Here is a 26,249-nt window from a genome sequence, read left to right as displayed (position 1 = left end):
CTTTTTCAAAGTAATTTGATCCATATCAAATTCAACGTATGATATATTTGCATATTTAATAAAACAATATCATTTATCCATGGTCTAAATTTAGGGTTTTTCAAAACGAAAACTATAATATCAAATCAAATTTGGTTCAAACTTTATTTATTTATTTATATTTGGAAATTGAAAAATAAAACTAGAAACTCAAACCACAAATCTGATCGTAAACATGTCTATATAAATTAGTTGAACTATGTTCATTTTGTCCAAACAAGTTATTTTAGAGGGTTAGGAGAGAAACAATAAACTATCATAACATCTTAATTACAAGTGAGTGCTTTTCACTCCTTCATTAATTCCCTTGTGAGAAGGCATGCATTATCTCAACTATTGATACTTGATGCAAAATAATTAATACTTTTTTTGTAATTTTGATCCTTCTTCTACTGTTTACTTGAATTGAAATGTCTTCCTCTAACCTCTCTATATGTTCCTTTTACTAGTTAGGGATGAAGCTTCTATGACCTATCTCTTTAAAAAAAAAATGGCTCTTTAAAACTCTTTTCAGGGAAAGATGCATTGTATAAAGCGGGTATATGTTGACACATCCTTAATTTTGCAAATCATTTCTCACTTCTCATTGATAATATCTAAAAATACAGATGAAAAGTCATTACAAAAGGGGCAGATGAGCTCAAAACCAGAAGCCCTCTAACAAGAGAAACAACACAAAGGCTGTTACATGAATGAAGCAAGATTGAGAAAGATGGTGGTTGGGTTATAATCCTTAAAAGCCTTGGATTGATAAGTCCAATAACCCACAAATAGAAGTGAGCATTGATCAGTCAAAGTCAATTTTTCAACATGTCGGTATAGTAAATATTCAAATTAATATGAATGAAACCCAATCATTTGTAGTTGATTGGTTAAGTCCTTGAAATTTAAAAACAAAATGTTGTCCGCTTAGATTTATTTGCATCACCCATGCCTTCTGCCAAACAAGTTTTCTCTAGAAGTTCTTGATTTTTCTTTCCTTTTGGTATCTTTCTAGCAACTTCCTCTATGAAACATATGAATGCCTTTCAACACAATGGCTTCATTCAAGTCTCTTCATAACTTTAAAGTTTTTGAGACCAATTAAAGTTCTAACTTTTGATATTACTTTTTTAAAACATTTGTATATATCAGAACTTAACATTTTTTTTTCAGAAACCGTACATCCTTTAACTCAAGAAGAAGCTAAGTTTGAAACATATTCTAATAATAAATCATACAATTACATCACATGTGAAGAGCATAATTATTAAAGGAGTAGGACTTTTCTTTTCTTAATTATATTATATAGTTTAAATAAATTAACAGTAGTACTTGAATCTAACAATTACCTCTTACACAGAAAACCCACTTAAAGAAAACCCTAATTTAAAAATATTATTACTTCATTTGAAAAATTAGATCAATAATACAATGTTAATATATACTAAAGTGAAAATGATTTGAAGCAAAAATATATGCTTCTTGAAGAAGATAAATACCAAATTTAACTAAATTAAAGACTTTATTTACAACCACGATAAACTTATCACCCCAATAAGAAGAGAAAAACTAAGTAGCTATTAAACATTCATTTATTGAGTTTGTGTATGTCTTAGATCAAAGCAAATTGAAACTGCAATAACAGACAGTATATATATAAACTTCATTCTGGGAGGGATATTGAACTTGAAGAATTAAAGTCGGGTTTGATAAACAATTGGTTTTTGAACACTACTTTCCTTCATTAAGTTTTTATGTTTTTACACTTTCAAAACCAAGTTCCCATGTGGAAAATTTGGGAGAATTCAAGCAGAATTTAAAAAAACAAACTCATTTATCGAATATACAATTAGTTATAGATAATCAAAATCATAAATTGGTGCTGTTTCTTTCCCAGAATCATCTTCAAAACCCCAACAGAGATTTAAACCATTCGTGACTATTTAACAGTACAAGTAATTGTACACTTTCTCCATTAAATTATACTTAAAATGAGCACATATTGAAGAAAGGGAAATTAAAGCACTTTAGTTACATCCAACTAATTAGCATACAAATAAGAACCAAATTACTTAGTTAAAGAGAAAAAGGAAAAGATAAAATCAAAGAACAAAACACAATAAAGAAGAAAATATTTAAATACCCATTCATTATTTTAAAAAAAAAATACTCAAACTCAGTTGCATGTTACATCAGTTAGGTTAAATTTACATTAACAAACCCCAGATGTTTCTGATTGATGAAATGGACAAAAATCCTTTGATTTGGATTTCTTCCATAATAATAATACTAAATAAAAAGAGATTGGATCTTTAGACCTGTGAGAGTGCTTGTCCCATCCCAAAAGAAATCCACAAGCCTAGCTAGCTAGCTAGGGCAAAATCTGTAAAATTCAATAATTAAAATTATTAGATCTCATGAATAACAAAAGATCAAAACTTTAGATGACCCATTTAAGAAAAAAACAAGAAATCTAAGAGAGAGAGAGTAGGTAACAATGAATTAAATAAAAGAGAGAGAGAGAGAGAGAGAGAGAGAGAGAGAGAGAGAGAGAGAGAGATTTTGGTGGGTGACAGATAGAGAGTAAGCACATAAAGCTTCAAGCATGAACCCTAACATGCAAGAAAGTTACCTTATGTGCTCACTCTCTTCTGTCACCTCCCCCTTCCCCTTACTCTAATTTTCAATACATTAAAAATCAATTACAGAAACAAAACTTCTGCCTTCTGATAAAAATGACCTAAAAACAATGACCTTCTCACAAAGAAAATTAAAGAGAGAAACACCCTAATATATTTTGTTTTTGTTTTGAAAGGGAATGGCCACAAAACCCAAAAGCTGTTCCACTAAATTGGAACAAATTGAGAGTTGTGGGAGAGTGTTGTTGTGTGAAGAGGGGGAAGTACTGTGGGGTTTATATAGAATTCAAAAAGGAGAGGGAAAAACATTAAATATATATAATAAGAAAAGGGGAAGGTTTGCACAATGTATGGAATAAATGTTTTTATCTTTTATTGGGTCTCTTTTTTTTTCCTAATTTTTTATTGCCAATTCACAGAGATAAAGTATGGAGAAATAATATGAAAAACAATTAATCTATAATTTTATATTTTATATATAAAGATTATTATTATTATTATTATTATTATTATTATTATTATTGTTATCCCTATACTGTCCCATTTATTTGATTACTATTACCAATGCATTCTTCTTGTAAATATAAATTTGAATCCCAACAGTGCATCTAATCTCTCCCATGCTTCCTGATCCCAATATGTGTTTTTTGCTTTTGCTTTTTCATAATATAGAGTGTGGTGGTGATTCAATATTGGAACATTATTATACGAACTTTTGTACAATTTAATTTATTAGTTTCGAAAAAAAAATCTAGTGGCTGCTTGGGACAATTATTGTTTCTGTATTACTTTTATTCATTCTTAGGTCTTCATGCCATCATTTTAACGACGTGAAGTTTATAAAATAAATTAATGTGTCAAATTATGAACTAGATAATTTCGATATTTTTTTTCTTTTAAAATTATTCACAACGATACGATGAGTTAGAAGATGCATGGAGACATATCTCGACTAGATTGGCATTTCCTAGCATCCTCACATCACGTCCCGTCATACATTTAAAAGATAAAGATCAGCGCTAGTTCATTATATATAACGGAAACAACTAGTGAAAAGTCTTTCCAATTGAGAGAAATATATTTGCAACATCATCACTATTAAGGACATGTTCAGAGTAACTCACTTGTCTTTTGGTTTATTAAAATGGATTTTTAGAAAACACATTGATTTGGTAACTATTTTTTTTAAAGTTGTTTTTAGAATTAGGAAGGAAAATTAAAAATGAAAAGGAAAGCTTAAAAAATAATTAAATATGTATGTTTTTTATATAAATAATTAAAAAAACAATAACAAAAACAAAAAATTTAAATAATTACCGAATAAGACTGGTTTATTTTTGAGATTTGTTACTATTTATATACCTTAAATAATTGTCTTACAGTTTAGTCTAGGTTAACCAATTAATTTCTTCCTTATTTTAGTTCTCTAAATACCTTTTATTGTAATTAATGGGATGACTGGCCTCTAGTATTTCCTTAATTATTTATCTAATTTGATTTTTGGGTATAGTTTTTGGGACAATAAATGATCGATATCTCTCTCGATTTTTAAATATGGGAGTTAGTGAAAACACTAAAGATATGTCAACTTGATTGAGATATCTAAGTACGTTTATCCATCCAAATCTCTTCCTTTTGTATCTTATTAAAAATAACCATTTAATTTTCTTACCTTTAAAGTTTGAACAAGTACTTGCTATTACTTAAGGATTAAGATTTTATAGTTAATATAAACATATTATATTTGATCTCTAATTAGATTATTCATCTATTTATAGGTAAGAAATTTCATTAAATCTTAACAGTTACTGTCATAGTATATATAAAAAGACTAAATTGTTACACAAACACTAAATTGCTACACGATAAAGTTTGGATACATTGTGCTGCAAAAATTTTAAATTATTTTCGACCGTTTTGACTTCTTTCAATTTGAAATTAAAGACTCGAGAGATGTTGGAATCGACTTCTTTCAATATTGATCTTATGTATCCACATGACTTAGTGACTTACTCGCTAATTGCTCGCACTGTTTTTAGGAGACCTTAATGTCTCTTACCTTCATCTTTTAATACATTAAGGTAGGAGACCTATTGAGATTCTTATTTCATCCATGATTGGTCCTATATTATTCTCCACAAGGATTGCATTTATGGTATATATAAAGAGCTAGTAGTGTTGCTATTTTCTACCGATGATGATCAATTGACCATGAAAAACTTAGCCTACGCTTTTATTAGTTTTAATCCAAAAAAAAAAAAAAAAAAGTTCAAAAACGTCTTTTCATTTTTTGTATAATAATATATATGTTTTATAATTCAGTAAATTTTTAAGAAAACTTCGAACAGAAACTTATATCAATAGAAAAAATTGATAAAAATATAGAAACCAATACCAATTTTATTTCTCTCATTCTGCTATGTCTATTTTGCCCATCGATTGCCAAAATTATTAATTGTATGTATAAATTTTAACGAAAGGTAGATTTAAGGTTATAGGGTGTGATGCAGATTGGCTGAGTGTATTATTAAAGAGTGGATTTGTAATTTCATAACTTCAATAATATTAAACGTTACTCTCAGAACAAGCAAAAATAAATAGGGTTAATACATTATTGAAATTTTGTTGTTATTTAAAAAACAAGTCAAAACCCTACATAGTATACAGGGTCATCGAATGTAAATAATGAGATCAAATAACTCGTTATGTTGCATATGATTCAAGAGATACAAAACAATAATATTTCAAAACGTTGAAAAATCGTGATTTTTTCATCCTTGAGATGCTATTGTGATTACAATATCTTTATCTATAACACCCTCGTTATATTTCAAATCTAGAAATAATGCAAACATTCAAAAGATTCAAAGATATCAAAGTTATGTACATTTGGTATCAAAATTATGGTTAACAATGGTTATTCTTAGGGGTAACATTGCAATTTTGGATGGAACAATGTAAAGTGTTTGGGAAAAGTAATTAACTTATAATGTGATTGATTCTTTTAATTAAAGTTTGTTAACTAAAATGTAAGTGGGAGGTTTGATGACACATTATTGTAAGTAATTAATTGTATATCATAAAGAAAAAAATATGACCAAAGTTCGAAAATACACATATTCTAGGAGACATACATACATAATTATTAACTTCTCTGAGACATAACTTAGTATCATAACAATTATGAAAGGCAAAATATAGTAAATTGGTTGATATATCAACAATTATTTTGAAAAAAAAAAATCTTAAAAGTACTTCACAAAAACAAGTTATAATTGGTGTGGAAAGCAAAAGATTATGAATCTTATTTAATATTTTAATCCTTAACGTTCGTTGGATACATGTAGATTCTTTGTTTCAAATTTATGTGGTACGGAAACGAAAACAATAGATAAGATATGAAAATTCTCTACTAATCAATAATAGACGAAAGAGAGAAAAAATTCCTAATCAAAACTTAGAGTACTTTAATTTTCTTCTATCTCATTACTTAGAGCACTTCGACAAGGAAGGGAACGAATTATCCTAACACTTACTTTTTAGTTAGGTTTAAGTATGACAATAATAACATTCTACGACATGCGAGGATGTGGGTAAAGAATCAATTAAAACTATGGATTTTGTATGGTGAGTACATAGAGTAGACAGAAAAAAGAGTGAATATATAATATTAATTAGATTATTGGGGGGAAGCAGAATTGAGAATTAGAGAATAAAATTAAGAATGAATAATAATGTGGGGTGGTAAAGTTAAGATGAAGATAACATTTGATGCCCACCGATATGAGATGAGATAATTGAGATTAAAATGTGGGGATTAAAGGTTAAGTGTGGTATTAATTAAGAAGTTTTTTTTATAAAAAAAAGCAATTAGCTTTAATTAAACTAAATTAAATTAAAGAGAAAAGGGGAAGATGCAATGAATGAACCAATGAGAAATGAACAGAAGGAGAAGGCCACGCAACGGCGCTAAAGTATATATGCTTTACAATTTATTAATCCAATCACCTCCTAAAGCTAACATTGTTAAGAATCGTTGACTATTTTCCTTTTCTTTATAATCTTTTTTTGCACCAAATGCATGCGACTGCGAGCTTCATTCTTTGCAGATGCCCTTTATTGCTTTAATATATATATATTTGAATTCATCTATTGATTTAAGATAATATTTAAACCGTTTATGTTCTCTTTTGATCTCTTTGATTAATATTAATTTTTTCTTGTTGAGTATTGTACATATTTTTCTAAGATACATGTAAATTGGAGTAGGATGGTCTACGTAAGTAAGTTTGGTTTATATCTAGTAGAATCAATGAGATTAGTCAAGTATGAAATTACTTTCAAACTTACCCGTAACCTAATTTTTCACTTCATTCTCATGATATAATGGCATTTGGCTATGTTTTTTTCTGATGTGAAAATGGGGAAATATTTGTATGGTTTTAATTAAAGAGAATTTGGAGAAATTAAGAAGAGATATATATATTTTTGTTTTCCAAAAGGGGAAATTGTAAGGCAACTTTTCATAGTAGGGTTTCCCTTTTGGGATAGTGGGAAATGAGAGAATGCTTGCGTATAGACACATATCATGATTATTCTTCCCCAACACCCAACTTCCCAAATAAAATTAATTAAAAGCACACTTTTCTTTTTTAGGGGGGAAAAAAGATTATACCCACTTTGAATTGGCAATATTAATAATTGAAGCCTAAGCTATGTAAAAAGGACAAATGGACAAAGAGCATCTATAAGTCCTTCTAGTGTGTACATGGTTTTAATTACTTTACTTTTATATATATATATATATATACACAATTTAATCCCCTATTATTTTACAATTTTTAGTTCTTTTTACCTCATCTTAAATGTTTAGGTTAATATGTTTGAATTCTCAACTTAGAAAATTAAGTTATTAGGGAATGGATGATTAATTGTTATATTAGAAAAAAGAAAACCATATGTCTACTTTAAATAAGAAATTAATTAAGTTGTGGTAAGAGCATGTTTGCTATCTCATGGTTGCTTTATCCTACCGTGCATTTGGCTCGAGAGGAACGAAATAACTCTTCAAAATTTTGAGAAAAGCTTTCCTTCTTCATTAATTATGAGAGGATATATTGTCTAGTGGTTGCACTTGGAAGTAAAATTTAATTATTTTTTTTCATGTCCACTTTAAAGCACGAATTAATGCACACTTCTTTCCAAGTAGGAAGCTATTGTTTTAAAAGAAAAGGATGGCAATTGGCTTCAAAGTCTACAAGTGGTGTAATTGAGCTACAGAAGCCCTAGGCAAAGTTGCTAAGATCGTAAAGATACCGTTTGTTTTGTCTATGAGCCCATCACTTTGCTGTCTAGCTATATACATCTTAGGTCTCTTTCATCGTTATGAATGAATAATGCATTCCTCTACATCAACAAGGTATGATGATACATACATTGCTACAATTGTGTCAACTTAATAATTGAGACAACTATACCGGTACTGTTGCATTTCTTGATTTCATCTCAATTTGTTTATTGCTCAAGATCCGGTGTTAAAAAAATCAAAGGGACCACATATTTTTTATTAGATAGCTAGATCATGAACAACAACTATCCAAATATTCTTCACATTTTGAGATTAAACTTCATATATTATCTAATTCATACAAATAAGTTGGACTCTAAGATGAAACTATCAATATTTAAAATGGTAACAAAAATGTGTATGTATATATATTTATTTATTTATTGAATTATGGTCAGATGGAAAGATTATTACATATAACAACTTTAAAACGAGAAAAAGAGACAAAGGGGGAAATGGGGGAAAAGTGGCATCTTTTTTGGTAACCCTAAATGGAGGCAGAGTTGGCAATATATATATATGAGATTTGGGTGCATTTTGATAACTCTGCCCGCATGCACTTTCGGCTACACCCTACAGGCCATGCCACTCCACAACGTGGGGGTGGGGAGGGGGAGGCAATACAATATATCCCCACACACACACACACAATTAATAAATCAATATATCAATAAACAAATAAACAAATAAATTTGGCTTTTGGGGTTGGGTTTAGAGGAAACCCAAAGGATCCCCCACCCACTGGAATCAATATCACGATCATGATGACGACAATGGCCATATATATATATATGTATATAATATCAATTATATATTATTATTGTTAATATTATTGTCCTCTTTTTTCTTTCTTTATTAAGAATCATTCTATTTGTGGTCCTAAAACTTTCCATATTCTGTGGTTAGGGCTTCTTCTCTCCATTATTGTTCATCTCTTTTTCTGAATAGGGTTCAACAAAAATGAGAGGGACCAAAGATTGAAATGGGAATATATACAGTTTTCCATTTCTCTAGAAACATGGATGATGTGATGTGAGAGTGAGAAGACTTGTAGTTTTTGTTCCTCTTTTGTCATGATCATGTGTGTAGTTAGTTGTGTGTATGTACCCCTTACCTTCTCTCCTTTTAAAGATACCCTAAATAATTTGTCTAGATTTACTTTAATGTTCTCTTGTGTGTGTGTGTGACAGATTTAAAACAAAAAAACCAAGATACCTTTCATCAACTATAGGGATGATTTTAATTATACCCCCTACTAGCTACAGCTATTATTTATACATTTTATAGTTATATTCGAGTCAAAAACAAAGAAGTGGGAACTCTTGAGAAATAATATATGTTATGTATTTGATGTGTGTGTTGATGATTCGAACAAGTTAGTGGACTTGTATGCTCGATCTAGAGCTTTTTGGTAAAAGTTGGTGGGATAAATAATAGTTAATACGTGTTTGTTAGATGATATGATATTAAATTATTTACCTTCTCCAATAACAATACTAAATACCTTTTGAGACAATTGATGATTTTTAAGATGATATTAAGTTTTGTGTTCATGCAATGTTATTTCCTCTCCAATTGATACGTGGTTTAAGCGGAGAAAGTATATTTAAGGCATGAAGACTCTAAGGAGTGCAAAGTGTCGTTTATCTTGTTTCACACGTTTTGTGTATCCATGCAAATTCGTTAACTTGCCAATATACACTATATAGATATATTTACACTTGATAATGATGTATTTGATATATTACTGTCAATCATGTACTCGTTTGTATTGTTAATAAACTTGATACAGTTGATTGATCATGTACTCGATTGATAAACTGCTGAAGAATTTGTCGATCATTTTCACTCATTTGTATTGCTGAAAATTATTTTACTTATATATGTTGATAAACTTGCCAATGATACATTGCTCTTTATAATAATACTGATACACATGAAATTGACAATATATATAGTTTGATAAACTTAACAATGATACATTATTTGACTGAGTTGTTAATATATATACTTTATAAGATCACCCCCTCGAGTCTCTCTTTCATCAACCAATACTTTCCTCCACACCATTTGTACTCTTCAGCCACAAATCCACCTCTCCGTCACTTACTTCCGCCAACTGATCATATAGAAATAATAATTAAAAATCCAGATTTTGAGTTTTGCCATATCTACAAAATATAAGTTTCAAATAACCCCATAGCAGTAATTCTCTAAAATTTAGAATAAATATAAATATGTGAAACTATTTTTATTTAATTAATATTCCAAGGAGATTCATCTATAATCCGTCCGTTTCTTATGTGAAAATTATCTATAAAGTGAAGTTGAGATATACAGGAGAATGTTATAGGGTATGTCCTGACTTGAATGAAATTTGACTAAAACAACGTATCTTTTTCATACGTATATGTAAAAGAATCCATGATCGTAAACAAACGCAATGAAGTCATGTAATTAGAGAACATTGGTGTGTGTACATGTATACATAAAAGGGAATATTAGAGGGAGATGCAAAAAAAAGGCCAAATAGAAAATGACAATTGATTATGGGCAGAGAAAGATGATGGATGATGATGGTGTAGTCAAAAGTCAAAGATTATGGGCACAAATAATGAAGAGAAGCTGTGTGTTATTGGCTATGGCGGACGCATGCATTTCTGACAGTTGTCGTTGTTGAGACGCCATGCAACTGCCCGCCCTGCTCCGCCTGCCCCCACCGCCACATGCGGGCTGCCCCGGCCACTGCCTCTACTGTCACCCGCCCCACCAACCACTGTTCTTCCTTCTTCATCTTTCTCTCTTATTCTTATTGCTTCTCAAATTAACCTCATCCCAAACAATGACAATCTTAATATTAAAGTATTAAAAAACAAATTACTCAATCTTGTGTGTAACGATTTAATTCAATTCCGTAAGAATTTAGCGTTTAAACTTTAGTATGCTTTTATCAGGGTGTATTTTTAATTTTATAATAATTTTAGACTCTAATATTGTAAAAAAAATTATTAAAATTAGATGTCAATTTTGTTATTTTATGATTTAAACTAAGTATTTTTTAAAAGTATCCGTCTCTATTTCTAACTAGTTTCTTCGATAGAAACTAAACTGATAAAAATAAGTTTGAAGTATAATGACTAAAATTGTTACTTAATAAAGTTCAATAACTAAATTGTTATAAAATAAAATTTTAAAAACTAAATTGTTACAAAAAAAATCAAAATATAATTACTAAACTGTGACCAAGTCAAAGTAGATTGGTTGAATTGTTTTGATGGAAGATTAGAACTAAAAATGATTTTTAACCTCAATTTTATTATTACCAAAATTAAACTTTTAATCTAGTTTTTCAATTCATTCCTTTCAATTATATGTTAAACTCCCCATTAATCATAGTTCAATGCATTAGAATTTTACTGTACTCGACTTCAACGTCAAAATGTTGATTCATTCATCCCACCCAATATAAAAACCGATAATAATAACAGTATTGTAATTTTAGTTTAGTCTTTCTTTTTTAGTATAACAAGAACGAAGACTAAGATATTTGAACCAATAAACTTTACAATTTCCAAAACATATTGGGTCTAGACAAGCTTTTCTAGACATTTAAAAATAAATATTTTTCATAGAAATTTCCATTAATTATATTACTCTACTTTCTTCCCTTACTAAAATTTAGAATATTTACATTTTTATAAAATAAAGTTTATTTTTAAAAATGTAAACAAATAGAGAATATAGTTCACATAGTTAAAAGTGAACTTTCGGCCAATATATGATATGTTCTTTAACTAAATCAAATAAAAATATATAGTTTTTATTAAACAAATTGAATAGGTTTGAATTTCTATATTTTTGTTGTAATTTTTTTTCCTTTGAGGATGAGGAAAAAAAATTAGAAATTTGATTAATTTGGAATTAGATAAACAATTAATTCATTGTCACTAACATTGTACAAAAAATATTAAATAGATAAAACCCAACAAAAGCATAAACAAATACAATAATTGAAACAAAAAGAAAATAAAAAATAAAAGTTCCGAACCCACCAAAGTTAGAAATATATTATAATGATGTTTTAAACCATATAATAAGAATGATTCTCAAATTTGTCACATAAGACCCACAAATATCAAATTGAGACTAACATATTTATTTATAGGTAGAGATTTGAACCTAGGACCTCTTGTTACAGGAATATACAAGTGTTAATTCAATATTAACCATGCATTTAAATGTGTTTATGTTGCGAAAGTTATATATCAACAAATTTAAAACAAAATTATGTATAAATGATTATTAATTATGGATATTAGTTGATAGAACTCCAAAATATTCTCCATCAAGACTTCATTCCTAATTCTCACTCTCTTTTTTAATTAAAGATGCCCTAAGTTTTCCTCCTCATTTTTCCATTCCTAACAAATTTTCATTGGGCTTCACTTCCTAATTGGAAATGGACCTAAAACAGGCTAGAAATAGGCCCAATTTGGCCCAAACAAATCTCTCAGTCTCAAGAGTTTCCAAGTCCAAATTGCTATTGCCCAGCAAAAATTTTGGTAAGCTTTTGATATTATAATAAATAAATAACAAAATTCTAAACAAATCATCCAAATGACAACCACAATGGTGTTGGTAATTTAATATTGCACAAATCTAATCATTTTTAATCATTTTTTAAATTGGTAAATAGTGGTAAATATATACAATATGTTCTTACGAGCAATCCCATCACAGCATTTTGAATTAAATTTAGGCTAAATTATAAAAAAATGTTCATAAACTTTATAGTTTGGGAAAAAAAAAAGATGTCCCTAAAGTTTCATAAATATCAAAATTACATTTGAACTTTTTTAAAAAATCCAAAAATATCCTTATGGTTGGTTGTTTCGGATGGAAACTATTAACAATTTTTGTATAAAAATTAACTATGAATTTTCAAAAGTTTAAAAAATACATTTTTTTTACAAGTTTGGGAGCATTTTTTACGCAAAAGGAAATGTAAAAAAACTATTATTCTTTGAGGAAATTAAGGGGAACAGAAAGCTATATGTATATTTTTTTAAAAAAAGGTCCTACATGGCTTGATTTCCAATGCTAAATTTGTTTGTCTTTACATTGCAAGAGGCGATAAAAAAGAGAGATGGCATGTGAGTTGAAGCCCACCTAGGCATTTTGTTGATTGAAACTTCTGTTGAAACTCAAGAATGTGAACAAACAGCAGCAACAGGCAGAAAATTATAGTACAAATAGAAGAATCTAGCTCAAGTGATCTGTACTGATGAATAAATTAACACATAATGCTTATAAGATCTCAATGTGCATTGTTCAGGGCATGAAACCAATGGTTTAGTTCGACTATAGAAAGCAATTCTCTAAGTACCATCAAACTAAAGAGTGAAACAACTCAAAGTCTAAGGTTGAACCGGTCTCTACGTTGTACATAAACGTCAATCTTCATCAACGATATCCTACTTGTTGTGCCTAGTTCAACCTTTCAACAATGAGTTCCAAAACTTCAAATACTATGTTAATGGCTTTGATGAGCAATACTATGTAAAAAAAAAAAAAAATCAGACCAACTCAAGAACTTAGCAAGAAAACTACATCAAGCAATTCAACACAAAAGACTAAAGCACACATGATTTTGATTTCTAATCCCAATCCTGTAACATTAAGACAATATGTCTCTCTCCTTGATTCATCTCAATATGATTTTGTCCACTTTAGACCTAAATGTGTAGGATTTTGTTTCTAGATTCAACCGAAGAAACCAACCGATGGAGAATTTTACCTAACTTATAAATCAAGGAGTTTAACCACTTCTAACAACTATATGAGACTGTTTTTCCATCCAACAACACAATTACAAAGTGGCCTCAAACTCTATAGACCTCAGCTTCTTCACACGTCACAGAATTTCAAAGAAAAATAGGTAAAGAGAAATGGAAGATATGAAGTTTCAATTCTTGACAAGATAACCAACAGACAGAGTCTAATGCATTCTTCTTCCAACAAAAGCTCCATTTATATTCGAATATTCAAAGTTCTTACTGACATTCTATCAAGATGAACATTACAATTGCTCAAACTCCTCTTCTTTTACCCTCTCTTTTAATCAAATAACAAGACATACAACATAAGTAGTATCATCCAGAACTATGATACCATTAATTTTCCAAGTTCCTTGTAACTAAAACTGAAAAAAAAAAATCACCAATACTTACAAGAAAGCACTTGAAAGGATTAGAGAAAGAGAGACAAGACTCACCATAGTCAAATCCGAATGGATCACCACCAGCCATAAACGACATGTTCGCATTTACGTTTCAGCCATCTAAAACTGTTTCTGAAAGAACCCTTCATTTTGCCTTCAACAGAATACATCTTGTAGTTAGCAACTCTCTTCTTCCTCTGAAATTCAGGGTCCGAGAAACTCCAAGATTTTGAGACAGACCCAGAATGAGATTTCCCTTTCTTGAATTGGGAATCCCTGATTTCCATCTGGGTTTGTGCGTAAGTGGCAGAATATGTTCTCAATTCGTAAGAATTTCGAGAGTTTGTGGCATAGTTGAACTCTGTATTGTTCCCTCCACTGAACCCATTTCCATGGTACCTGTAATCTTCCATGGGGGATTGAGAGAAAGAGAGAAGATTTGAAGGGGTTAATCTAAAAGGGGACAATAATTTGTCATAAGGCGAATTTGAAGAGGAAAACAACAATGGGGGAAGGGAATGATGGGAAAACGTGGGGTCAAAATTGGAGAACGAAAGCGAGTAGAGCTTGGGATATTCTTAATCTTGCTTTTTCTTATTGCTTGGCTGACTTTTTGGAATTAATTTTCGGTGGCGTGTTCCTTTGCACTTTGTAATGAGTTTTTAAGAAATTTTACCGCTGATTTGTTGTTGTTGTTGTTGATCATATGCATCTCTATTTGTTGATTATCGTCAACTTTGCTGTTTGGAAGAGGATGAATTAGCTTGACTTCCACTGTGTTATTTTAATAGAAAGAAAAAAAATGAACAAGTAGAGTATTTTATTCTCAATTTTCTATATTTCACAAACATCATTCTTTAACCAAATTGCAAAACTCACTGGTAGAACTGCATATTATATAACATTTTTGAAATTGAATTATATAAGTCAGTAAAAATGTCTAATAAATTATTAATCGCAATGTATTCGCACCATAACACGTTGATATATAAACATTTCTTTCATCTACGGATTTAGTAGACGTTCATTTAAAGGCTGGTAAACTTGTGTTATAATTTACAAAATCAAACCCAACAGAAAAGTTAATTTCAGTTCGATTTAATTTTAAATCTAAGAAACCGAATCGAACCACCGAACCGACCAGTGATTATTATATTGGTTTCGATTTGAGATAGAAAAGGTTCGGTTGGGTTGAACCGGCAACTTTAATTAAAGGGAGGAAAAAGCTTAGCCAATAAAAAGGTAGCACGTAGCAGGTAAAAAAGATGAAAGAACATATGTGAGTCGCACGTGATTAGATCCCATGGGCTTTGTTGGTGGGCCTGCTTTCATTAGAAATACAAAGAGAGAAAGAAGAAATCGAAAGGACAAATTCTGTCGTTGGCGCAAAAATTTTCGAGGCAATGTTCTTCTAACGTAAATCCTAATTCTCCCTTAGATTTCTTGATTTCTTCTTCCCAATTCTTTCTTTCTTTTGTTTTCTGCGTTTCGATTTTTGAGGAAGATATGTGGGAACCGATTTGCTTAACTTTAGCCGCCGCGGCCGGCAACAATATTGGCAAAATACTTCAGAAGAAGGGCACCGTCATTCTTCCTCCTCTCTCTTTCAAGCTCAAGGTTCGCTTTCTCTTTTTCTTTCTCTTACCTTTGTTTTTTTTTTTTTTCACATTTTCTTCTAGGTCCTTTAATTTCATGCGATTCGTTTTCTTGTTCTTCCTTGAGCTGTCCGATCGCTTGCAGTATGGTGTTTCTTTGATTCTCTAATTTTTCGGATTCCATTAAAGATTTGAGCGAATTTTATTTTCGCTTTCTTCTGGTGAATTCCTTGAATGAAGTTGTGAATTCTCGTTGGTTTTTTGTGTTGTATAGGTGATAAGGGCTTACGCTTTTAACAAAACGTGGATCATTGGTTTTCTGATGGATATATTTGGAGCCGTTTTAATGTTGAGAGCGCTATCCCTCGCCCCTGTAAGTTCTTTTATTCAGCTACATACGCCATTTTCTTTTATGTTTTTTGATTGGCATTCGATGATTGGATCTTAGGCATTATTGAGCGAATATGCTGTTTTTGTTCTGAGATCTAGATGAATTTAGCGCGCCTTTATAGTCTCCCTACAGGCTACATTTGATGGAAACTATCAATTGCTGTTGTGATGGCTAACTGTCTCCTCTTTTATTCAGCATCGCCTTTATGGTCGTATTTATTATATCGTATTTATCTCTATGAAAATTACATATAATCTACGATTCTAAATATTTCATAGATTTTTTTCCCAAGAATCCGTACCTCGCAGGAAAATTTGTATGTTGCGCACATTTTCGTCTCTAATATGCATTTCCTTTCTAATTTTTGAATTTCAGGTTTCTATAATTCAACCAGTTTCTGGGTGTGGACTCGCCATCCTCTCTATATTTTCACATTTTTATCTGAAGGAAATTATGAATGTTGTTGATTGGATGGGGATTATGCTTGCTGGTATTGGCACCATAGGTAATGTAAGTTCATCTTTGTGTCTTTATTAGTTTAGTTATTGTTTGATCTCTTGATCTCTATTTTATGCATTTCAGGTTTGGCCATGCCTTGTATGCCAAGTTTTTATTAATATTCATCTTCCTTGCACACATTTGCAATTTACTTGGCTATTTTCGCCATTTCTAGGGGTTGGTGCTGGAGGCGAGGAGCAAAAAGCCTCTGCAATATCAGTTTTTCATTTGCCATGGCTAGCATTCATCATGACCATCTTGTTTGTAGGTATCTTATATTATTATAACCCCACGTTTTATAACAATCTCTGGTCATTTATGTTAGAAGTTTTATGGACTTGCTTGAAGAAACAAATATAACATACTAGTACTTCGTAAATAAGGCTGTAAAAGATGAGTGAATTGACATCTAGAAATGATTGGCTACGCATATATTTTTAACAGGTTCTTCTAAATGGCTGGCTTCATTTCTACAAACGTCAAAGGAGAGAACAAGAGTTGGTAAATTCATTGCTTTTATATTGACACTTGAATTGTTTTCTTTTCCTCCCAGAAAAATTATATGTTACATATGTATGTTGCAGATGGAATTCGAAGTTGTTGAAGAAATAATATATGGCTTGGAATCTGGCATTTTGTTCGGGTACTTTTCTTGTTTGCACTCTTTTACTTGATGGATTACATTTCCTTAAAATCATTAAGGTCGTAGAGGATGACTATTAGGAATTAGAACTTTGCTTCACTGTGAGGAATTGGAGCTTCTGCCTGACTGTGGTGGTATCCTAGTTGTTTCAAATTGGATCTTAGTCTGCTTTTATTTTGACCTTCAGAATGTACTAGGCATTGAGAAGTAGAATTTTGAATAATCGTTGTTGTGGTTTTCTGGAACATAAGCATACCATAGAATTGTTAGTTTAGTCTTTTACATATATGGCATAAATATAGAGTGGAACTAATCCAATTGGCCTTTTAGATTCGTAATAGCAAAATTCATAAGTTAAATCTGGAATTGCAGGATGGCGTCTGTAATATCAAAGATGGGATTCTTATTCTTGGAGCAGGGTTTCCACCAAATATTGGTTCCCATATGCATCTTGATAAGTATTTGTTGCAGCGCTACAGGATTTTACTATCAGGTACTTGAAATGCTTGGTGATTTGATCTCTTTACGATTCTATTTTGCACTCAGTGTTAGTTGTTTTATCAACTTCTGTCTGTGTTCTTCTAGTTCATTGTCTTCTTTTTTAGTAGACTAATTGTCTTCTTTTTTAGTAGACTCGGGGACTAAAACATGGGAGGGCAATTGTGGTTTCTACATGTGCTGCGGTGGCATCCATTGTCACTGGTGTCCTTGCTGGCATGCTCGCCCTGGGTGAAGAATTGCCCTCATCACCAACTGGTCGCCTTTTCCTTCTGCTGGGATGGTAAACTCTCTTACCTATAATTCCCTTTCGAGTTTACAATGACTGACCAGACTTGATAAAGAGTGGTTTCTGGCCATGGGAATGTGTTCATTCATCTTCCTCTGTATAGGTTGCTAATCATCATAGGTGTTATTCTGCTCGTGAGTTCCTCACGACTGATCCGACGCCTTACTTGGCTATACCGGCGCTTTAAGCGAAGTGGTGTTGATAGGAACTTTGGGCATAGATCTGGATCAGCTGTCCGCTTAAGAGACTCAAGCCCAAGTGCAATCATTCAGACAACAACGTTGCAAAATTTGTTGTCTTCAAAAGCAAAGGCTGACGCTTGATGAAAATCACGACGACAAGCAGAGAGTTCATGTATAGAAAAATTACTAATGTGGGAGAAGAGAAGACCAGGTATGATGAAACCGTATATACGGATCTGAGTTGGAATTTGGAAATCACTTTCTCGTGGGTATACTTTTTTAATGTGATTTTTGTTTTAGATTATACTTCCTTTGCTTAGGCACGACATGCTGTGAATTCCCATTGGATTTGATTGTTTCAATGTTTCAGACCATTTCTTAATATTCATTTTTTACCCGTTACAATAAATATATAAGTTTTGAAAATGGATGATGCTGATATGAGTAAGCACTCTGGTTGCTTGGGTCATTTTGTGTTACAATTGAGATCTTACTTGTTTGTCGTGATTGGTATGTTAATTATTCTCTATGTACTATATCTTTTAGAAGTATATTTTACAAAGTTGTGTATGTTATACAAATAGAAGACTAATAGAATTTTAACTAATATGTTTTCTTTTGCTTACGACTTTTCAAGAGTAAAAGACTATTTATTATTGTGTGGTCATAAAGTACATGGATAAGCCTTAAGAAGCCAAAATTTTTAAACAATGTATTTTTATCCGTTGGTTATGGAATTATAAAGTAACGAATTTGGATCTTTACTCTATTTTTTGAATTTTAAAATCAATATTACATACGATATTTATTTAGTTTTAGTTAGATTTTGAAAATATGCATTCATATTTGTTGATCGATTAATCTTTTCTTGTTGGTTATAATTTTAATTTCAAATTAAATTTTTGTTTTTTTTTCTAGGTGAATTTTGAAAATTTGTAATTTTATCTCATTCATTTTTATTATTTTAAAGTCTAATTTCTAGATTATATCTAACTTGTTTCACATACAACATAATTCACAAAAAACCTAAACCTAACTAGATGTATGAATGAAGTAGTCAAATTATTGAAATAAACATATTTTGCTCCGTGGGTTAAAATCTAGTCATCCACTCTTGAATATGATTTTGAAAAAGTAGGGGGATTGTTATACATTTTGTAAGAAAAAAATGTATTATGTTTTTTATTCTGCTACATACAATCTCGAACCACAGTGAAACAAGCGATAGTGATGCCACTATGTAGCGGTGATGAAACAATGGTAGGCAAGTGATAGGCGGCAAGCCACTGTGGGGCGAGTGACAGGTGACCGTTGGCTTATGATGATGTAGGTTTATTATTAGGTGGGGAAGGTTGGTGATGGTCTTGGAAGATGAAAAATTAAGAAGTTCGGAGGAAAATTACGGATTCAAGGAAATTGTGAGTAAATTTGATTTGTTTGGAAAAAAAAGCGATTCAATTATGATGCATTTTGAAATTTTAGAATGATTGTATTTGAAAGGTAAGTGTTTTATTAAAGTAGGGACATTTTTTACTATTTCGGAGATTTACTTTTTTATATATATTTTTTTTCCATTATAAAGAATTGCCATTTTTGTGGTCAGCCATTTCTTTAGATTGGTAAGGTCTTTTACCAATCTAAAGAAAAGAAAAGTACTTCATTTTGAAGTTTTCTTCTTTTTCTAGTCCCCAAAACCAAAAAGAAAATGGGAAAAACTCAACTTTATTTTTTTTAATTGTTAGCCTCTGATTTCTGAAGTCTAAGCTTTTGAAACGTCAACTCTTGTTTCCAAATTTTGACATATTTCATGTTTTTCTTACCTTCAACTTTAATACTTTCCAGGAAAATAAATTAAGAATCCATTTGAAATTAGTCTCAATTCACAATAACGTTGAGTTGTTTTAAAGAAAGACAATATATAAAAATAAAGCACACACTAAACAAAAGAGAGTTAATAAGAAAGGGTGTTTTATGAATAAAGCTCCCATTATGAGGGCCGCACTCAGGGGTTCTTTGAGACAATTATTAACAACACACGATGAGTATAAAGAGAAAAAAAAATGCACTACTAGCAATCTATCTAATGCTTACTTACCAAAATGTAAAATAATAAGTCGACGAATTTAAATCTAGTATAAATCTAGGATTCGAACTCCCACTCAACTTTATGATATTTATATAGGGTCCATCACTGACATCTACTATTCAGACTCTTACTCCATGGGAGATGGAGGAATCTTAACCAAGAGAACATAGACAATGGGGATACACCAAAAAAACTCTTGGAAATTTCCTCGTGTCTCCACATCTGAGACTGGGAAATGATTTGAAAAATGGATTCAACAGTAACAAATCTCTGCTTCTGCCATTTCTTTTAAGTTTAAAATCACAAGAATTAACCAGCCAATCAACCATTCTTTCTTTCTACTTAGGACACCAATAATTCAAACATCCATGAAAAGAAATAACATTCAGCATTTCATAAGAAAAACACACAACTAAAGGAAAACAGAAATATGTTTGATCTGCAAGTGCAAGGACAAAGTTGAGAGAGATGGATCCATAATCTGATAACTTCAGCTTTCTATCATCTCCATTATTGCAAACAAACATGTCAAGCAGAGAGCAAGCAGTTCTATAGCCTGTGGGGACTCATAGCAGAAAGAAAGGGTCCCCTGAAAAGGGAAGAATTAACAGCCAAAATCATTAATTTTCATTTACACCACATATAGTACACACAGGCCCTTCATGTTGTTTCGTCTGACTGACTACTTCGTGTTAGCAACATCACTTTAACGACAAAGAAGGAAAAAAATGTGGAATGTAAACAAACCCAGCATTCAAAAACACTTCTTTCCTATGCTTTAAGATCCAAATTCCTTAGTTTATGATTCTTCCAATCACAACCAGACAAGTGATTGATAGCAAAACTTCGTCATAGGACTACTGGGAAAGATGCCCACAACACAAGAACCCTACATCTGCGGTGGGAATGGACGAATACCTGAGAAACCCATGTGACACTTTGGTAGACTGACTTGAGGCCAAGCTTGTCAAATAAAGCTAGCCTATGATGAACTGGATTTCCAGGGGTGGTGACAGAACATAGGATTTCCTATAATTTTGGGACCGGCTACATTTGGTTTGTTAGTGTATGGACATCTGGGTGCCTTTTCTAATGGGAAGTTAAAAAGGATTTTTTGCAGTTAAGTTGTAAATTTTCAAGCTTTAGACGAAATGACATTCCAAAATTGACTTAATTTTCTAAAGAAGCAATAGGAGAAAAAGGAAGTCACAGAAATCGGAGACTTGATTTCTTTTCCTTTCATCCTGTCTTATCTGAGAATCTGATTGCATGAAGTGGCTTTGATATTTGTGTCTATTAACTCATGAGTTGAGCATCACAATTAGGAAAAGATATATATATTCTCTTTTGTCCAAGAAAAGAGCACAAGCAATCATATCCATTCATTTTCAAACTGAAAGACAGCTGAAGTATCTAAACCATTCAAATTTGTCAATCAAGCTCATTATAAATATGGACCTTTAAACAAGTTGAACTACAAGCTGATATTATAATCAGAGAAGCACTCAACAAGATAATATGGAAAATAGGTAAACTCCCCAAAAACTTTGCCACTATTCTCACAAACAGTATAGTTTAGGAAGCAACTAAATCCGTAAACTGTAATCATTCAGATTTGTCACTCAAGCTCTGTATAACTATGGGCGTGTAATGTACTGAAGGTATAAATATACTACAATATACTGAGGTTGACCTCTACGAAGTGTTAGGTGCCTTGTTTTAACTTCTCATCAGCTCAGGCAAAAATTCTGCAACTACAACCTGGCACTTGCACTCCAACGCTAGGGCATCAGTTTTTTGGGTCCAAATTAAAGGACTAGTCCCTTTCCTTTTAAAAAAAGTTATAAAGTTTGGCACTTGATATCGACTCAAATGGAAGAATATGCCTATTGTATTTAAAATAAGGGCTTTTTCAAGGTGGTCATTGTAATTTAATAAAACGTTTTTCAAAGTGATGAAACCAATTTTCAATTATTTGGATTCGTCAATCCCTTGAAAGGATGTGGTCTTCCTTCAACTCTCTTGATCAAGTCCACTAGAACATTATATGTGTGGGGCTAGGCCTTCAAAGTGCAAAGAAAGTTCTGCACTAATAATGCTTGTTTAATCTGTTTTGCTTTTCCTTTTAAGAAGTGGTGACCAGTCCACTAGATATTATGATAGGTGTTTTAATTGACCACAAACCAAGCACTTTGTAAACAGAAAGGGGGTATTTATTAAAATTCCAATCACAAAGAACACAAGTACACAATGATGAACCACTCGTGGCCCCATCACAACAGGTTCCCATTCATGATTAAAAATGATGATGGATGACATCATGAATCTCAAGGGAAGTCCCATTACCACTTATCTGTCATGGTTTAGTTTCATGGCTCGGATAATCACCAAGGTGCTCCATTTCCCAGCTTTCGTGAGGCGCAACGTTTTCACGGAAAGGAGTATGTTCCTGGAAAGCAAAATTATCGAAAACAGAATTAGAATGGCTTGATAGAATGATTAATATTGTGGTGAGAGAGCAGATGTGTAATTGCCATTTCATACAAAACTGAACTTCCAATTCAATTTTAGATGTCAATACAAAATATTGTTATAACACTCCGGTAAAGATCTACTCATTGCAGGATCTCAAAGATATACGAAACTTATCAAAATTGTCTGCAGGGACCTTAGTCTTACACAAAAAGTTTCCAAGTCAGAATGTAAGCTTTGGTTTATTTCATTCTATATCTTTTTAGTTCTCCTACATTGCTTTCAGCCAAAACTGGAATGGGGAAGGTCTGGTCAGATACCTCCATTTTTTCCATGAGTTCCTTTGCTGTTGGAGCAGATATCACAATTTCTCGAGCGACGGGTTTAATGAAACCTTCAACGACTCCGTTATCAAACAGTGCCAACAAAGAGTTGTAGTAACCATCAACATTAAGCAGGCCAACCTGCACAGAGCAATACCCATAGTACAAGCTTAAAAGAAAGTTGGCTAGGCTAACAATAGGACTTTAAACCAAAGAATTAGCACAGGTTACGCTTACTGGTTTTTTGTGGATACCGAGTTGGGCCCACGTTATCATTTCTAACAGCTCTTCCATCGTCCCATATCCTCCTAATGCAAGTAATAATCATACATCCAATCAAGCAAATTATACATCTAATCCTCCTAGCTAATGAACTGACCAGACAAACTGCTGCAATAATAAACAATAATGTACAAGTATGTGGAAAGCTGTTGGTACGAATTTTCCATAAAATTACCAGGAAGAGCAATAAAAGCGTCTGATTCTCGAGCCATAGCAGCTTTGCGCTCATGCATGTCCAAAACTGTTCTTACCTCCCCAACAGTTTGACCAGAAATCTACCAGGATCATCATCAAAAACATTTAACAAATGGTCATATCTGATCAGTTATCGTAGGTGAAACACTAGTAACAAAGACAAGTTCTGAGAATAGAAACAGTAAAAAGAAAAAGGAATACTAGTTTAGCTAAATGAAGAAACAAACAAGCGTATAGGTTATACCTCGTGAGGCATCAGAGCTTTTGGAATGACCCTGGCATGTAAAGATAAATCAAAAACAATTCTCATTAATGTGCACTTCAAATGCGTTCAATTCTTGCATTATTAATGAAAGGCACGGAATACAAAAACTGCCCAAATTGTGATTCTATCCTACCCAAGGACATGGCAGCCTCCATCGTATACAGTTTGGGATATCAATCCCATCAACCCAACACTTCCTCCACCGTACACCAAATCAATCTTCCTTTGCACCTGTAATTCATGTAAATAGGAAACATAGAAATAAGAACAACAAGATGACTTCTGACAAAAACCCAATGAATCGTAGGGTAAGAAAATAATGGAACGTTTTCTAATAACGCAATCAATGATGAACATGAAACACAATCACAGTCGAGAATGTAAAAAGAAACTAACCAATTCATTTCCCAAATCAAGAGCAGCATCGCTAAAAACTTTTCGATGACCCGAGTTGCTGCCGCAGAAGACACAAACCCTATTGAACTTGCTTTTTGAATTACTCTCTTCCATTCACAATCCCAAGTGTTCCTTATTATAATTCGAAAAGAAACATCGGGAAAGGCAAAAACTAACAAAAGGGTAAGTGGAAAGAAGAAAAACAGAAGCAGCAGTATCTTCTGCTTAGTGTGTGTATATATATAATAAACACCCCTTTTAAATGGTGAAGAAGAACTGAAACTCTTCCCAAAAAAGGAGAAACAAAACAAAAGAGAATTTCAGGACCATTACCCAAAAAAGACAGCAAGAAGAGGGTATGATCTTCAACAAAAATGGGAATTAGAATTGGGAAAGGCAGAAGATGGCAATGGGGGCCTTTATATAACAAAGCAAGAGCAGCCCACATGGCTCCATTACCTTTTTCTTCTAATTCCCATCTCCATTTTCTTGCCAATCACAATCAATGATCATAATCACAGTGTAATTAATTAACCAAATTAAACCTGAGAACTCAGAATTAAAACAGATAAAAAGAAAACTACCCTTCAATTTCCCGAGTCAAATCACTTCAAAAATCCTTCTAAAAGCAAAGCTTTTTGATCGTAGAAGAAAGGAAAAGAGGTGACAGATATTTGAGTTGACTCAGCATCGAGTAAAATTTAAAACTTTTCACTATTCAATTGGACCCCAATTACAATATAATCATCATCGATTAAGATTCTGATAATTGCCTTGCCACGCTATGATTTGTCATTGGCTCCTCTGCTTTACATTTAATTTGGCTCCTCCTTTTTCCTCTAAAGATTATTCCTTTTTTCCTTCTTTTATTTTTCTTTATGTTCTTGTTGGATTATTAATTCTTGTCCCATCTCTTCGTTTGCAAGAGATTTCGTAAAATGATTTATAGATGTTTCTTTATATTAAAAGATCCATCATTTTTGTATCATATGCCCAATAATTTATCCCATAGCTCATTTTGTCTAACTGTGACATCATTCCCTTTTCTAACCCAAAAAAAAAAAAACTACAAATTTCTCCCTTCATTCCCTTCAACCTTTTTTACCTTAATTCTATCCAAACTTATTATATAAGATTTTAAATTATATTTTGCTTGTCGTTAATTGTCAAGATGAGAATACTAATTTGATAATGGGTTTTTTTTATAGAAAGTCTATGTAATACGACATATGTATATAGGTAGTTAGTAGGGGGTGTGACAAGGTTGGAAAAGATTATAATACTAATATATACATAAAATGGTATGATGAAGGTATTACTAAACAAAGTCATTATGGTTTTTGAGTGGAGATAATGTGTTTTTTTTTTTTAAATGTGATTTAGGGCTTAATGCCAATTATTCAGATTTGACTTTAAATGCCATATGACAGTGGTTGTCTAATTCCTCATTAATGGGATATATTATTTTTCTTACAAAAAAAAAAAAGGTTATAATGGATATATTAGACCACTTCTATGTGAAATATATTTTTATAATGTTAGAATTCATTATTCTATTTTACTTGGTATGTTGACTTTTTTATATATATACTTGTAAATTTAATTATTAAATTTAAAATAATTAAATATATAATAACATTTTAAAAAATTTACAAATATAACAAAATTTATCGAATTCTACCCATGATAGAATAAACCACGTTGCAAATATTGGTTTATCACTGATAGACTATTTGTGATAGTTTTGCTATATTTGCAATTATTTTTAAATGTTGTTATATCATTAATTATTATTCCTAAAATTACCGTCAATTATAATTACTTTTTTTTCTTTTTATTGAATATATATTAGTTTCGCTATGTTAGAAGACAATTGATTTTTTATAATTGGTAGTAGGGATAATCTT

At 31.5% G+C, this 26,249-nt stretch overlaps 3 protein-coding genes across 4 annotated transcripts; 1 reads left to right on the top strand and 2 right to left on the bottom strand.

Annotated features, from left to right (window-relative positions):
* Positions 1-14,301: 14,301 nt before the first annotated feature.
* LOC101210762 lies at positions 14,302-14,640 on the bottom strand. Its single transcript, XM_011656113.1, has one exon. The coding sequence runs from the start codon at positions 14,638-14,640 to the stop codon at positions 14,302-14,304; it is 339 nt and encodes a 112-aa protein (XP_011654415.1).
* Positions 14,641-15,584: 944 nt separating this feature from the next.
* Positions 15,585-18,802, top strand: LOC101210517 (probable magnesium transporter NIPA9). 2 transcript variants are annotated; one of them, XM_031884298.1, is made up of 9 exons: positions 15,585-15,844; positions 16,097-16,195; positions 16,589-16,723; positions 16,796-16,975; positions 17,156-17,212; positions 17,296-17,354; positions 17,727-17,847; positions 17,987-18,135; positions 18,245-18,802. In XM_031884298.1, exons 1-9 carry the CDS (start codon positions 15,734-15,736, stop codon positions 18,462-18,464), a joined length of 1,131 nt encoding a protein of 376 aa, XP_031740158.1. In that variant the 5' UTR covers positions 15,585-15,733; the 3' UTR covers positions 18,465-18,802. The 2 variants fall into 2 exon arrangements, with proteins under 2 accessions (XP_031740158.1, XP_004141325.1); XM_004141277.3 differs by having other exon boundaries at positions 15,586-15,844; positions 16,589-16,718; positions 16,887-16,975.
* A 3,706-nt stretch (positions 18,803-22,508) lies between these two features.
* Positions 22,509-24,965, bottom strand: LOC101210270 (cytokinin riboside 5'-monophosphate phosphoribohydrolase LOG8). Its single transcript, XM_004141276.3, has 7 exons — positions 24,343-24,965; positions 24,080-24,177; positions 23,926-23,956; positions 23,662-23,761; positions 23,442-23,512; positions 23,202-23,345; positions 22,509-22,858 (listed from the first exon to the last, which is right to left on the bottom strand). The coding sequence occupies exons 1-7, from the start codon at positions 24,454-24,456 to the stop codon at positions 22,766-22,768; spliced, it is 651 nt and encodes a 216-aa protein (XP_004141324.1). The 5' UTR covers positions 24,457-24,965; the 3' UTR covers positions 22,509-22,765.
* Positions 24,966-26,249: the final 1,284 nt, after the last annotated feature.

This window comes from Cucumis sativus, chromosome 4 (assembly GCF_000004075.3).
Source record: "Cucumis sativus cultivar 9930 chromosome 4, Cucumber_9930_V3, whole genome shotgun sequence".
Taxonomy (NCBI): Eukaryota; Viridiplantae; Streptophyta; class Magnoliopsida; order Cucurbitales; family Cucurbitaceae; genus Cucumis; species Cucumis sativus.
The sequence above is the reverse complement of the archived record's forward strand: the minus strand, read 5'-3'. Positions and strand labels throughout refer to the sequence as shown.